This window comes from Dermacentor silvarum, chromosome 5, assembly GCF_013339745.2.
Source record: "Dermacentor silvarum isolate Dsil-2018 chromosome 5, BIME_Dsil_1.4, whole genome shotgun sequence".
In the NCBI taxonomy this organism is placed as follows: domain Eukaryota; kingdom Metazoa; phylum Arthropoda; class Arachnida; order Ixodida; family Ixodidae; genus Dermacentor; species Dermacentor silvarum.
Genome location: NC_051158.1, coordinates 25705421 through 25720817, shown reverse-complemented (window position 1 = coordinate 25720817; position 15397 = coordinate 25705421). Strand labels below are relative to the sequence as shown.

General features: G+C 46.2%; 2 protein-coding genes across 5 annotated transcripts in view; one reads left to right on the top strand and one right to left on the bottom strand.

Annotated features, from left to right (window-relative positions):
- LOC119453117 (Usher syndrome type-1G protein homolog) overlaps positions 1-15397 on the top strand; it is a 132072-nt gene that overhangs the window by 77881 nt on the left and 38794 nt on the right.
- LOC119453116 (uncharacterized) overlaps positions 1-15397 on the bottom strand; it is a 68755-nt gene that overhangs the window by 47514 nt on the left and 5844 nt on the right. The window contains exons 1-2 of one of the 4 annotated variants that reach the window (XM_049667554.1): positions 4291-4479; positions 809-1156 (exon numbers count right to left, since the gene is read on the bottom strand). The exons of 1 other annotated variant lie outside the window; for it this stretch is intronic. Coding sequence is in view for 1 of the 3 variants with exons in the window: in XM_049667553.1 (XP_049523510.1) it covers positions 4291-4309 (19 nt within the window). In the remaining 2 variants the exon portion in view is untranslated. Of the gene's footprint in view, positions 1-808; positions 1157-4290; positions 4480-15397 lie in introns of those variants that run through there. 2 more of the 4 variants (XM_049667555.1, XM_049667553.1) reach the window with 2 other exon arrangements.

Sequence of the window (15397 nt, the reverse complement as noted above, 5' to 3'; positions counted from 1 at the left end):
GAGAATAAAGCGAGATCATCCGGGCAAGCAGTCAAAACTTAAGGAAGTGCGGTCTCTGGGCTTCAACCTTTTGCATAGGACCGCATTGCATACGCTAGTTACTGCCCAAGCAAATTACAAAAAATATTGCTTAGAATTTCTTCCTAATGCTTGTTCACAATATCACTCAAGCTGTAACTATTAGTGCGCTGAAGTTTTATTTGCCATTTCCAATAGCGACGTTCAAAAGGCAGATGCAGGGCACCATACACTTTTCATCTTGTGGCGCTGAGACAGTGTTGCCTGTGCTCTTTTCAACGCCAGCGGTCCGTGAGTTCCGCGGCGCGGGTTTAGCGGCGGCTCGATAGATGGCGCCACGCTGCGTGACCAAGCCGGCAGTTTCCGGCACGCCGCGGACACCTACCTAATGCCGCACATTTGAAGCCGACCACTTCGATGCGACAAGAAGAAAACCGCGACAGACGCTGAGCGCGCTGCACCTTTTGAAGAAGAAAGGCGGCTGAAGGCGGCGGCACCACAGGCAGCAAAAGACGCCATATGGTAGCCATTTCATGCTTACACCGACTCTCGATTACCGAATCGAGAGCCAGCAATTTTTTTTCTCCTCGGGACAGCCCCAGCTCGGGCCGCCTAATGAACGACAGAGTCGATCGCAGCGCCCCCTGCCCTGTGCAGGGTACCTATACAGAAGCCGTAATATAAATCATTATATGCTATCTCTCTTACAACATTCTCCACACTGCCGCACCGTAATAGTGGCAGGTAATAAACCGCGTAGTAAACACATCGCGCTAGCACATACACATACCGTCTCTGTCGTCTGCTTCCCACGGTCGTCGCCGCTGCGTGGCGCTTCTGTCGCTTTCTTTCCCTCGACGGCCGGCACCGGACCTTGCCTTGGTTAGGGTTGCCTTGGTCGAGCTGGACTTGGATGTCGCATTTGGCGGTGTCGGTTGGAGCTGAGTGCGAACTGGTCGCTCGCGTACTCTGGCTGTGACGAGGGGACAGTCTCTACGATGCCACAGCTTTCTTTGTTTTTGTTTTTTTATCTTTCTTTCTTTTCGCGGCTATCTTTAAGCAACGGTAGTCCGTGAAAGCGGGCTGTAAAGTTGGTCGCGAAATGAAGAAGCCTTTCCGTCCTGCGACGCGGCATTCACTAGACAGAAATAAAGGGAGGGTGAAAGAAGAAGGCAGACAGATGTAAGACGGTGAAGAAAGAAACAAGAATAGAAATAGGCAGCTGGACGGCGGGTGCAGTTATGTCTAGGCTTTAAGGGGAAGCATTTAGCTCGGGCCCAACTCCGATTCCGCCTATTCAAATGCGTGTAAGAACGCCGAAACGCTTTTCTGAGATAACCACTGGGCCAATTTTAATGATATTTGTGGCGTTTGAGCGAGAAAATGAAATTCTAGTGACCGTTGGAAGCGGAATTCTGATTTAAGGTCTGCATTTTTTAAAGGAATTTACAAAAATGGGTAAATTTGATTAAAATAGAAGCACGAAGTATGAAAATTCGTAGCATCTGCACCAAGAACAGATATTCCAGTTTTGTCAACTGCATCCGTCAGAGAATCCAAAGCGGACAAATTTGATTAATCAATTTATATCTTAAGTGAATTTGTTACATTGTTTACAAGTGTATTGCAAAAGTCCAACTCATGAGCACATATAAGCAGTCTATTTTAGAACCATGTGTAAATCATCAGTTTTGTTCGCTTAAGATGAATTTTTAGATGCAGTTTACATAATTGTGATATAGATTTTTTTCTGTGTTACAGAATTGGAAAGTTTATACTTCAGTTTTTTTTAATTTCGTAATTTTCAATATTTATGTCCACTGAAGGACCAAGGCCTCTCCCTGCGATCTCCAATTACCCCTGTCTTGTGCTAGCTTCTGCAGTGGACATAAATACAGGCTGATGATGATGGTGATGCATTTTCAGTAATCTTCGTAATAAAGTATTGACAACCAAAATAAATAAATCACTGGCTACAGTCACTAGAGTCACTAGTTTTAAATGCCACAATACTCGCCAGAATCACTGTAGTGGTTGCCAGTAAAAACGATTTCTGCGTTCCCATATACTATTTAAATTGGAGCGCCCGAGCTAATTAAAGCGTCCTCTTTACCACAGGTGTCGATATCTGATATATACGTGCAAACGGCGAAATCACTTTGATCAGCATCCACTGAAGCGAATTTGGCGAGGTTTGTTGCATTTAAAGGTATAGGCTAAAATTTACCGTATGCAGGTAGAATATTCTAGAGTAAGGCCACCGATTTCGCATAAGGTCGTTGAAAATTGCATAATTCCAGGAAAAAGAAAAGCAATAAAAGCGAAGCATCAACCTTACGACTCTGTAAATCGGCAATTAAAAGCGATATCGCAATTGTGCAAACTGAAGCTATATTGAAATCTCTAAACCAAACTGATGTGCTATGGGAATCGCTATGAAATATGTAATTGCCGAGCAGGAGAGGTTTGGCGAAACCCTCGTCAATATTGTAACATTTTCACGTTGTGTATACACATATATACTCACTAGCATTGCTAACTCATTCTCTGTAAAAGCAGAGGCATTCAACGTCTGGCTCGTCGCAGGTGTCAGAGAAAGCATTGTTCGCATTGTGTATTTCGGAAGTCGTTCTTGCTTACTTACTTGTGTGTTTGTGTTTGCGCGTGTGTGTTTGTGCGTGTGTGCTGTGTGTTTGTGTTTGTGCGTGCGTGTTTGTGTGTTTGCTTGTTCCTTCGTTCGCGTGTTCGAGTATCAGCTGATGAGCCGATATGCTACTACGAGCGAAGTGCACTCGCCTCCGCGTGTAGAAACAATGAACGCTTAACCTTGAAGCACGTTCGCTGTGAGTCGCGTCGCAGACGTTGAAGGCATTGTCCGAGTAGAAGCAGCCGACTGCGCGGAAAACCACCGCCCTTTCCCGAGTCCCGAAAGCCCACAGCTGGAAGCTCAGCTTTGGAAGCGAGCTGCTCTCTCGAGGAGAGTCCTTGGCTCGTTCTACGAAATTTCGCCTCCATAATCGGCGAGCTTAACCAAAGGAGCCAATCGCGATCGAAAGTACACCGGTATTAGTCTAGTGAGAACCTCGTTCAAAAACTTTTCAGGCGATGCATGAAAAGGAAGGCCTTTTTTATGACTGATTGATTGATTGATTCATTCGTTCTTTTGCTTATCTTATGTTGAACGTTATATTGTTGCTATTGCTACTGTTGTTAAACTCTACGTAAATGTTAGTTCACTTTATTATTTCCTGCTCGATGCTGAAATGCCGCCGAGGTGTTTTAGGCGGCGCCCCCGGGTTTGCCAAGCTATACAGTCGAACCCGGATATATCGAACCAACATATAAACAAACAGGTGTAAAATACCCTTGAAAGTTTCTGTATAACATTTTTATTTTAGATGTCCAATTACCTATATATCGAACTTTGGGATCTCCTTCAGATTAAATATATCCGGGTTCGACTGTATATAGAAACGTAACTTTTACTCGGGACACCTCGGCTATCGCATACATATGTGATGGCGAAACAAAATAATTAAATGAAATTGAATTCATTCATTCATTCATTCATTCATTCATTCATTCATTCATTCATTCATTCATTATTGTGTTTAACGTACCGAAGCAAAACACGGTTTTTGAGAGGTGCCGTAGAGGAATATGCTGTCAATTACTTTCGAGCACTGGGGGGTTTCTTTGAAACGCCACCCGAGAAGCTCGACGCACGAACGTTTTCGTATCAATCACCGCGCAGGAAAGTAGTCGGGAATCGACTCGAACGCGCGACCTCGCTCTCCGCCAGCTAAACTGACCGAGTCATGAAAGGTGCGGCAGGTGTGGGAGTTCCGTGAAGTTAAGCGGAACCATGGGGGTGGGTCACCGACCTGAAAGCGCACCTTTACGGTTAAGCGTCGACTTCCCGTTTCACAAGAGAGAGAAATAACGATGAAGATAGTTAGCGTGATTGGCCATGTACTTAACCCGCTTAACTACCTTACACACTGGGTGAGCGTGAAAGGGGTGAATGAAGGAAATGCAAAGACGTTCGTGAACTTAGATTTTGGGTGCCCGTTAAAGAACCGTTAAAATTTCATCCGGAGCCCTCCACTATGACGTGCCTCGTAACCAACTGCGCAATTTGAGAGTGTTAAACCCTCGCAACTTAATAAAAAAGAGATAGAGGGCTAGCCAGTTCAGCTATACGCTGAGAACGCAACGGAAACTGTATTAACGTTCGGGACTGCCTCACACGGAACGGTCAAATCGACTTACCCGCCAAAACGTTATCCATTGGTCTTCCTTAATCACTAAGGCATAAATAACACGGAGAGACAAGTTTCCACAATGTGTCCACCTCGACTGTACACTCGTTAAAGTAAAAAAAAATGATATCAGAGAACAAGTGATGCGGCGTCTTTCGAAGTCCTCCTTAGAGGTCAACCGAGCCTCCCGTCAGCATACGGCAGCTGATACGTACATTGCAGTCGCTATAACGATCGCGGTATAACAGGCGGTGCAAGCTTTCTTTCTTTCTTTCTTTCTTTCTTTCTTTCTTTCTTTCTTTCTTTCTTTCTTTCTTTCTTTCTTTCTTTCTTTCTTTCTTTCTTTTCTTGAATGCCCCCCGCGCCCGCGAGTCGATCGGTCCTTTCTCGATGACGACATCTGGACGACATCTGGACGACGTCTGGACGACGTCTGGACGACGTCTGGACGACGAATCGGCCCATTGTTGAGTGTCTGCAGTGAATACGATATGAACCTCTATCGTTTTTTCTTTCTTTCTTTCTTTTTTTTTCGTTTTTGTTTCCTGGTTACAACGCGTGCGCGCCGATAGACTATTTAGCGATTCTGAAATGCCAACTCTGTCTTTCTGCTCCCTGCTTCGGGACTTCGTGCCCGATGATGTGGTCACACTTGTCTGTGGATGAGAAAAGAATTCAGGCAGCTGAAGGGGCTGGATAATTTAGCCGCTGAAAACGCAGCTCAAATGCCGCTCTGGAACTTTAGATATATATGAATTAAGCAAACCCTATTTATGCATCAAACTCTTCCTTCTGGTGGGCGTTAGGTGAACAGAAAGTTGGCTATAGAAGGAGGAAGATAGCAGAAATTGTAAGATGTCTTTTTTTCTTGTAACCAGCTTAGTTTGACCGCTGTCTACCCCCCCCCTCCTTTATATCCAACTCTGATTTCCCGTATTCATATATATATGTAAAACGCAGAAATGAATTCACGAGACAATGGCTGGATCGGTTTGAATGAAATTTCTTGCATTTTAGCAACAAATGTAAATTCTAGCAACTGCAGGAAGCAGAACTCTAATTTAGGACATCAAGTGTTTTACAAAAATTGCCAAGAATAATTCACTGCTCATTTTATCTCTATTTAACCGCGTGCGGTCAGAAGATACAGATATCTCGAGTGCAGAAGAACGAATCGGAGCTCAATCTCAGTAAGCGTGCAGCTTGGCACACTGTTACAAAGGGAACACCGAATTACCATTTCGTGACTGATTCCAGCTCAGTTTATACAGACACGAGGGCTTCGGTAATATTTGTTTACCAATATAGGCCTATATTTAACGCATCGTGCCAAGCATTTTCTTTTTTTCCTTCGAAGTTCACGTTATAAGTACAAGTTACATTGGTGTGAATGCTATATAAGTAGGCCTTTTCCACAAGAGTGATCCTTAGCGTACGTGTTGCCAGAACGAACGAGCAGACGGACAAGAGGAAGCGTCGTCTGCTTGGATGGCGATGAATCACCCCTTTCCAGAGATAGTTCAAAGGAGAGCTGTATACACCAATGCCTCGCGAACAGAAGACGAACTGCAGAAGAAGAAAGGAAGGCACGAGGACTAATATTTATTTACCATTATAGCCCTGTAACGCATCATACTAAGTATTTTTTTCTTCCTGTGAAGTTCATGACAGATGTCCAAGTTACATTGGTTTGAATGCTATAAGTAGTCGTTTTCTACAGGAGTAGACCTTAGCGAACGCGTTGCCAGAACGAACGAGCAGGCGGACAAGAGGAAGCGTCGTCTGCTTGGGTGGCTATGAATCACCCCTTTCCAGAAGGAGTTCAAAGGAGAGAGCTATATACACCAATGCCTCGCGAACAGAAGAGACGAACTGCAGACGAAGCCGAGAAAAAGGAAGCAGAAGACGACCCGGTCCAGCAAAAAGGGGGAGCCGTGTATACGTAGTTGGGGTGGGCAGGAGGCGTGGCTTGGCTCCTTTTGTCTCTGTCGGTCGTGACCTGGTTTGCTTTCGCGATGAGTGCGATCCACCGTACGACACGGCAGGCCCTTCGGCGGCTGCTGCGCTGAAGCCGCCACCGAAGCCTGGCTGGCTGCGAGGTAGGCCTGCCGCGTGCTCCTTACAAACGGAACGATGATGACGATGACGCGCGCTCTCTAGCACCCCCCCCCCCCCCCCCCCCCCCTCCTTCTTGGCCGTGTAGAAAGAATCTCCGCTTCCTCCGAAGTTCTTTCCGCTCTCCGTGTCGTAGAATTCGTTCCGTCTTGCGCGCGCTCGTGCTCATTTGGCTTCCTTGTTTTGTTTGTATGCGCGCGCGTTTGTTTGTTTGTGTGTGTGTGTTAGGCGCTGCCCATGTGCCCAGCGCCATATCCGTACGCACTTATTCTCTTATCGACGTCGCGCGCAGTCAGTATTGTGCAACTTTCTTATTCAAACCAGTGTATAACGGACCGTATGCGTCGTGGCAGTTGCGAAAGGTGTACGGTACAAAATGGCACATGTACATGTATGGTACATGTACGCTGTACAACCATAACCTCAGCGTATCTGGAGATCGGGATAAAAACACTTAACGCGTACAAACAAGGTTTAGAAAGATTAGGTTAGGTTATGTTTGATAGCTCGGTTAGTAAATGTGTTACAGTTTTCGGAATACCGGTGACGTCGATGGCAGCATAAGCGCTGGAGGTGCCACCCTGTGACTCCTTCTGCAACCACAATCCCTAAGAACGGTTTTTGTGCTTCGGCAGTGTTTTCGCAAAACAAAACATAAAGAAAAATAAATCTGAGTATAGGAGAATTATTGTTGCTGTCAACGCCTTTGCACCGACCCATAGGTAGAAGCCGTTGCATCTATATAGTTATGCGTGCTCTAGTCGACGACAGTACGTGTCACAAGGTGGCGCCACCAACGCCGCTGTGCCTTTGCTATGTGAGGTCCGAGCTGGCTTTCAGAGGAACATATAGAGGCAAATATTGTAGGAGCAGAAGCCTGGATATGACTGAGCACATAGTTGCGGAATTCCAAGATATTAACCGTATACCAGGACCGTATGCTTGGCACGACCACATTCCAGAAGCGCTTGGATCCTAATATCACGTGAGCGTTAATTAACTGGTCGGCGGCCGAAATAAGCGTGATACGTTTAGACTATTGGTGGGGAAAAGGGCCACCGCGTTACAGGCAAACATAACCTTGCAATATAGATATGTAAGTTTTTATGAAGAGCAAGAATATTAAGTAGAGATGGGCAAAATGCTGCTCTACAATAGATTTACAGTAAAACTTGTTCAAGCAGGATAGGTGGCTGCTTGTCGCCGCCCCGTTTCGAAGAGGATGCGCCATTAGAAACCAGTCATCAACCTCACCATGCACTTACGTCTGCGTGTCCGGTATTCCGTGAACTTTAATGCGATCATGGACCCGCTAAAGCTCGTTTCTAGCGAAGCAGTGATATTAACGCGACACAGGAGCAATGACGAGCAGACGACACAACACTCCTCGACTCAAGGTGGACGACATGTAGCAGACGACACAGGGCAGTACGACACGTAGCAGACGACACAGGGCAGAACGGCAAACAGCAGACGACACACAGCAGACGAGACCAAAACGATAAAACAAAGGACGCGTAGAAGCAGACGTACTCGTTATCCGCGTACGTCAATGGCCGCTGGAGAAAGACATACCCACTCGGGGAACCGTACGGATTTACCACGCAGCCTCGACAGGCTTGACAGAGGCGTATCCGGTCGTCTCGCTTGGCGCGCGTTTGCTGCGTCTGTGGCTTCGGTGTTACAGCACGCGCGTGTGTGTGCATTGCTTGCTCCAATGGAGCGAGGAAAGACTTGGTCGAGCGAGTCTTCTTTGGTTCCCCCCTTGTTCTGGTTTGCTTGCAGTGTTTGCGGCGTCACAACCTTGGTGCGTGTCGTCTGCAACCGCGTACGCAGCGAGATGGGCGTGACCGTACGCCGTTGTGTCTGATTGATTGATCGAATGTCGATATACCTCACTAAGAGAACACCTGGACTGTGAGAGTTGCTGTGCTCAGGATTAACTTTGTCCACTTGAGCTTGTACAGAAACGTGTACAATATCTCAGTGCATGCATGTGGTTGTTCAGCCAAGAGCCTGATGAAGAAGCACTAAGAAGCAGCGCTATAAACTGGCTTAGACTAAGTATTCTATAGAACAATGTTTCCATGCATTCGACAGGGAAGGCATGATTACAAGCAGAACAAAATTAAAGCCAGTTAACTTACCCGTTTCCTTGAAAATTCTTGCCTGAGCAGCAAAGCGTATACACGTAGGTATGACGTCGCTGATTTCGATGCCTTTTCGCATATACATGGGCTCTATTTAGTGCAGAAAAACGTTCTCGATACTTACCGTATTGAGCGTATTGCTTTCCTTTACAATGCGATGCTAATCATTCATTAACGATAAACAATTTGATAAGCCCCAAACAGACTTTCAGAATTCGTGACGTCGTGGAGAGCTAGTGCTAAAACTTCCGGGTAGCGTCGCCTATACTGTCTCTCTAGACTTTTCTCCTGTAGTTATGATCCGTTTTTTTTTTAATTTCTTCGTTGCATGCGCTGTCGCTTTCGTTTTTACTTAAATGACTCTTCATGCACTGCAGGTCCTAGCTCACTTTTTAACCACTGGAAATCCTTTTTGTACTTTAGCAGCTTTTGTAATTCCTACAATACATATGACGCAATCAGACAATTATGCCATGGAAAGGATATGGGTAATCATTTGCTAATAATGCGTCAGCATTAGGAGTGTTGAAGTGGAAAATTGTTATGCATACATTTTTTGCACGTGTGTGAAGGGTGGGAAGCCGGTCACGTGGTGTATATATATATATATATATATATATATATATATATATATATATGGTACGATTTCCTCCCACGTTCCTACGCATGCGTTGAGCGTGCCAGATGGCGCAGGAGTGCCGAGGCTTCCCGTTGAGCGCGCCGAGATTAACTACACAGCCGGCCGTCACGCATTGCTTGTCTGAGTTTATCCCTTGCCGTCCTGTTATCTTTTTATTCATTCATTTATTCTTTTTTTTTTCCTCCACGCCCGGCAACTTGTAATACGCCGGCTGTCTCCCGCGCACCTCCGGCTTCAATCTCGCTTTTCTGTCTCGGTGTGCGGTCTCTATCACATTTTTTTTTCCTTTCTCGCGCGCTTGTTTCGCCTGGTCGTCGACATGCGATGGGTCTCAGTACAGTTGCGTGCAGTGCTGTCTTAAGGCACTTTCCCGTTCGCAGTTTCCCGCAAGAAAGAAGCTTGCAAATAATACTCACGATAAGGAAATCGGTGCCGATTTAGCGGTAAATGCGAGAGAAATGCGTATTTTCCTGTAGTGGCCATTTATATTTCTCCATATATAGGTAACATTTTGGAGTGGCTACTATGTGGTATCACTGATAGCTCCAAGCTTTTCGGACGAAACTGTTCTTTTTTTTCTTTTTTTATTAGAAAGTTTTAGCGTGTCCGGTATTCAGGTAAACGCAAGCGGACTGGGCGTTTTACCGGATGGGCGGAGGCGCAAACGTGAACGGTGCAGCCGCCTGGTGGCGCAGAGCTCAACCAGACAAACACAGCTAATATTGGAGTAACCAAGTGTGTTTTTGCTTCGCTGCTGCCGTAAAACACACTTTGTTACTGCCATATTAGCTCTGTGTTTTTTCTAGTCGAGCTCTGCGCCACCAGGCGGCTGCACCGTATACACGTTTGCGCCTGCGCCCATCCGGTAAAACGTCCAGTCCGCTTGCGTTTAGCGGAATACCGCGGACACGCTAAAACTCTCTATCGTTCAAGTTCAGTGATCCGCCTGCACTCCGATGGCTTATGCACCGCTGCACGAATTTCGACGGTGCGTGAGTGCACGTGTGGGGGAGGGAGGGAGTGAAGGATGGGGAGAGGGGGTAGCGCAAGGCGAGGGCGGGGACCTCGTTTTCTTCTCCGGCACCTGTCGACGCCGACGCCGCCGTCAGCGTATGATATGCGCACGTCCTGCAGTTGACGAGGAGACCCATTTTCGGTTTTCTCCGTTCCGTCTTGTTCTTACCGGCTCACGCTTTCTTTCTTTCTTTCTTTCTTTCTTTCTTTCTTTCTTTCTTTCTTTCTTTCTTTCTTTCTTTCTTTCTTTCTTTCTTTCTTTCTTTCTTTCTTTCTTTCTTTCTTTCTTTCTTGTAAACACTGCGGTACTTACATTTACCTGCCTGTCAACGCGGTATCCTTCAAGCCGCTATTCGTCTTGTAGCTGGTAGAGAGGGACAGGCAGTGAGGCAGTCGGGAATAGTGTTGGTGCATGGGAACAGCCCGCGGTCTCTGGTCTTCGAGCTGTAGTCGCTCTCGCTTTTCGGCGTTCTCTCCGTAGCGTTGGATGTTTGTTTGTTTGTTTGTTTGTTTGTTTGTTTGCTTCTTTCGTTTCCGCCCGCTCGGTTCTGTAATCTATTTCCCCCCAGCCTATACGATCCATCTACGCAAGCTCCCACTGGCGTCATCCCAAGGGCAATTTATGTGCACAGACCACCACAAGAACGACAAGTGCGCATTCTGCGCCAACGAGCGTCGCGAATGTATATTATCCAGTGGGAGTAGAACTGGACTGCCGTCCAAGCCCTGAGGAGGTGTTCTGTAAGAGTCCACCATAGTGGACGTGACCATTTCGTCTTCTGCTGAAGTGCTGATTGGCTGTGGCGCCTGGCTCCTGTTGAAGCGCACCCCAGCCCAGCAAATCGGAACAGCAGACGAAATGGACATGTCCACTAGGTGTACTCTTGCAGAATACCTCTCCTGGACTAGTCCGGGCTGCACTTCGTGTCTGAACAACGTGGAGAGAAAGCAAAATCGAATGTGACGTGCAGAAAAGAGAAGAAAAGAAGAGGGAACTGTAAACGACGCATATGTTTATGTACTTTCTTTCTGGGGTTTTACGTGCCAAAACCACGATCTGATTGTGAGGCATGCCGTAGTGGGGGACTCCGGTAATTTGGACCACCTGGGGTTCTTTAACGTGCACCTAAATCTAAGTACACGGGTGTCGCGCGCGCGTGTGTGTGTGTGTCTGTGTGTGTGGCGACGTGTAGTGACGTGTATAGTATAGTATAGTATAATATAGTATAGTATAAGTGGCCTACATGTCGCGCTCGCAATCTTGTGATCTGCATTGGTGCGTCGCAGCCGCGGCTCAGTCGACACTGGAAGTGACTGGGTGCATGTGGTGATGAGTGAGTGAGTGAGTGCCTGAATGTGTCTGAGTGAGTGAGTGAATTAGCGAGCGAGCTAGGGATTGAAATAGTGAACGAGCGAATGACTTAGTGCTTGCATCGACATGTGCGTGTGAGTGCGTGTGCGTGTGAGTGTGTGTGTGTGAGAGAGAGTGTGTGATTGGCTTAGTTGGTGAGTGAGCATGCGAACGATTTAGCGGTTTAGTGTTTATTGAACGAGTGAGTGAGTGAGTCAACGAGTGAGTCCGTGAGTGAGTGGGCGGATGGGTGAGTCTGGGTGAGTCATTCATGCAGGCAAGCTGGACGAAGAGGTCTGGTTTTCTGTTCTCCTCTTCTCGCGGAGCAGTCCCGGTATCACTCGGCGCTGCAATTCCTGAAATTTCGTTTTGTCACGTACTGCCTGCTTTTCGACTCTTTCTTCGTCGCAACCTTGTCCTGGCGTGCAGCTTCGCAGACAAACGGGGAAGTTCCGTGCACTGGAAGGAAACCGAAATCTCCTGCTTGCGCAGAAAGCTGGGCATATATATGCAGGGGCAGTTCGGTTTTTCCTTCTTCCTTTCATTTTTTTCTTTTTTCCAACACTGCTGCACTTGTGCACATTTCCTTCTTTCGATCGTCTTCCACTTTTTTTTCCTCTCCCTCTCTCCAGATGTGTGAACAGGCTTCTTTTTCGTCGATAGTTTCAACGCTCTCAAGCATGTCCACCGATTGGGGGGGGGGGGGGGATCTCAGGAAAGTGAAGAAGCCGAAAGAAGACAAAAGCTCAGATACAGCTTTCGCTGTATACCGTGCTCGATGCTATACGTCACAGACACACGCACAAACACACTTGGCTCTCAACGTTGGGTTAAATGAACAGCCTTCTACACTTGATGTCTTCTCCCCTTGCCTCAGAAATTCTTCTCTCTCCTGAAGGGCGAAATTCTTCTCACTCCCATTCGCCCTTCAGTCTTTTTTTTTTTTTTAATTATTATTCTTTTTTTTTTTCGCGCCGCTTCTTGCCAGTCCGTCTCCAGTTTTTTTCTCTTGTGCACGACTCTCTTTCTACATTCTTTTACTGTGTTCGTTGTTTTCTTCTTTTCGGTGCAGTCTACGCTTTCTTTTTGTTTTCCTCCGTTCTTCTTTTTTTGCTTCAATCTTGCTTGTCCAACTTAGCCATGCCAGTCTCGTCTCGTCATCTCCACACCTTCCTTGATCTCGTTTAGCTTTCTCTCTTCCTTTTCCCCATTCTTCTAGATGTTATTGTTGCCGTTTCCAAAGACGAATCGCGTGAGTCAGTGTGGAATAACAGCCGCGGAGAGTGTATTGGTTTGCACTCTCAGATCATATTCACATCGCATTCGTCCCCCTCAGGTGCTCTGGCGGATGCATGCTTACAGAATTGTCTGTTCTTTGGTGCAGAGCTGCGAAGCTGCGAGCTTTGTGCTGCAATTTCATTTTCATTTACTGTTTTTCGACAGTTCTTGTAAGAAATTCGAGCTCCCCAAAACCAGAGCTCCATTTCCTACAGTCGTTAGAACTCAACTTGCTCTCTTAAATCCAACAAATTTCATTCTAACCGGTGCTGTAGCTGCCTCATGAGAACATTTGCACTTTTCACCTGTTTTTGAATGGGGAAATCGCAGCTGGCTCCGACATTAAAGCAATGCTGACATGATGTGTTTTACTCTTCACTTCGTGCGTCATATGAAAGTCCCGGACCTCTAAACCCTTAAAAAAAAAAAAAGAACTATTGGCAAGTTTCAGAGCCCCATAAATAATTTAATATAATAGCTGTTCTCCACGTTCGGTTTATTATTATTATTATTATTATTATTATTATTATTATTATTATTATTATTATTATTATTATTATTATTATTATTATTATTATTATTATTATTATTATTATTATTATTATTATTTGGTTAGAACACATGCTAAAAGTCACGCAGTCGATGCTTTCTTATTTTCGAAGGTTTTATCTTGCGTTTTGCTTGCGATAAAGAAGTTACACGTAGTGTTTGCAATGGTTCGTCAAGCGTGTTGTCTGAATCCTATTGTGCGTCATATGTGCCTCCGAGGTGTCCATCATGCAAAGTCTTTAATTGCAACAGCAAGTCATTCTTAGTGATTTCACTAGTTAGTCTCATATTATCCGAAGCCTAGCTGATATGCGTGACACGTCTAATCTCTCAAAGAAATGAAGAACTTAAAAAAAAACGCAGTTGTGCACCGAATTCTGGGAAGCAGCAGCCATCGTTCGCCGAGTGCGCGCTGGGTGGCGCCTCGATACCAAGCCACAGCAAACGCAAGAGGCTTCACCAAGGCATGTAGTATACCTGCACCTTGCTATATATATATATATATATATATATATATATATATATATATATATATATATATATATATATAGAGAGAGAGAGAGAGAGAGAGAGAGCTCAAGTTCGTCAACCTGCACCTGAAGCGGCGATTACTGTGCAAGAGAACGCGCTATTAGCATACATTCAAACGCTAACCATTCCGAAACTATGCTACAGTGCGTCGTTACGCTTCTAGATTCACCTGAACTTGGTAACAGTGGCTCGTTTCACGCTCCAGAACGTGCACTTCGGACTTCTCCGTGCTTAAATACCGGCTACAGAGTGATTATACGTTGCGCTTCCATCTAACGACGCGAAACAGTCGTTCCCTGGCCAATTAGATCCTACTCGCGTTGCAATTTGCATTGATGGTATATAGTGAACCCGCGAGCAAGGGATCGCATGACAAAGCCGGTTCCTCTGCTCGCGAACGTACCTTGAAAATTGAGGACCGCAGTCCAAACTTTGGCACTGCGAACTTCCCAATGTAGTACTCGTCCATTTCAGTTTGCTCGTGTTATAACTTACGAAGAAATTCAGTATTTCTTTTTTTTTCTCGACCCCGTGGTCCGCGTACTTCTGCTCACGGGTGTACGCATCAGCGACACCGTGGATAACGAAGGTCCCAAACTCTCCATCACAAATCGTTGCATTTTCACTTGAATGCGAAAGGCATTTACGTACGTCTGTTTTCTCTTTCTTTTTTTGTTCGATTCTGCTCGACTTCCTCCTTCTCGCGACGCCCGTCACCTCTTGGATTGATTGAGAGCAGCCGTTCCTCTTTTTTTCCTTTGCACCACTGAAGTATATACACCTCCTGTACGCGCTCATGCAAGCCTGTCGACAACAGGAAAAAGCCTTTCTCACTCGTGCATTGACCGCTGCTCGCTTTACACGTACTACACTATACATATACCTGCCTGGCGCGGTGGGTGAAGGGCATGGATGACACGTGCGCGTGTACACCTGGCGAGAGAGAGCATATGTACGGTCTCCGCCGCTTCTTGGCCTAGTTTCTCCCCGCTCATGCGCGTGCCGGTCCTCCTTTGTTTCGGAACGCGATCACCCGAGTGGGGTCGGTGGGGGGTGCGCGGATCGGGCGCGATTATCGTCCGTTTACGACGATATAAATAAAGTCGTTGACGCCCGTGTGGAAGGTGTGACGTCGCTTAATCCTTCTCGCTTTTGTTGTGAAAAGAAAGAAAGAAACAAAGAAAGGAAGAAACGAAAACAAAAGGATCGAGTCGCTCGGATTCTAATTTTTTGTCTTCTCGCTCGAAAGAAGTTCAAGGGAGGCGAAATGAATCTCGGTTCGGTCGTTCGTTTGGATGTATAACGGCGCTTGCAACGGATGACCTTGTTTGAGAATACGACAGTGAGCGGTTGCCTTTGTCTGCTGCTTGTTTTTGTTGTCCTTGTCCCAAGTCGCGCTGTGAGAGATTTTGGACCGTGCAAAGCCAAAGTATAGTCCAATCTTTGACGCCACTACTAGTACTACTGGCAACTATACTACAGCTGCGGC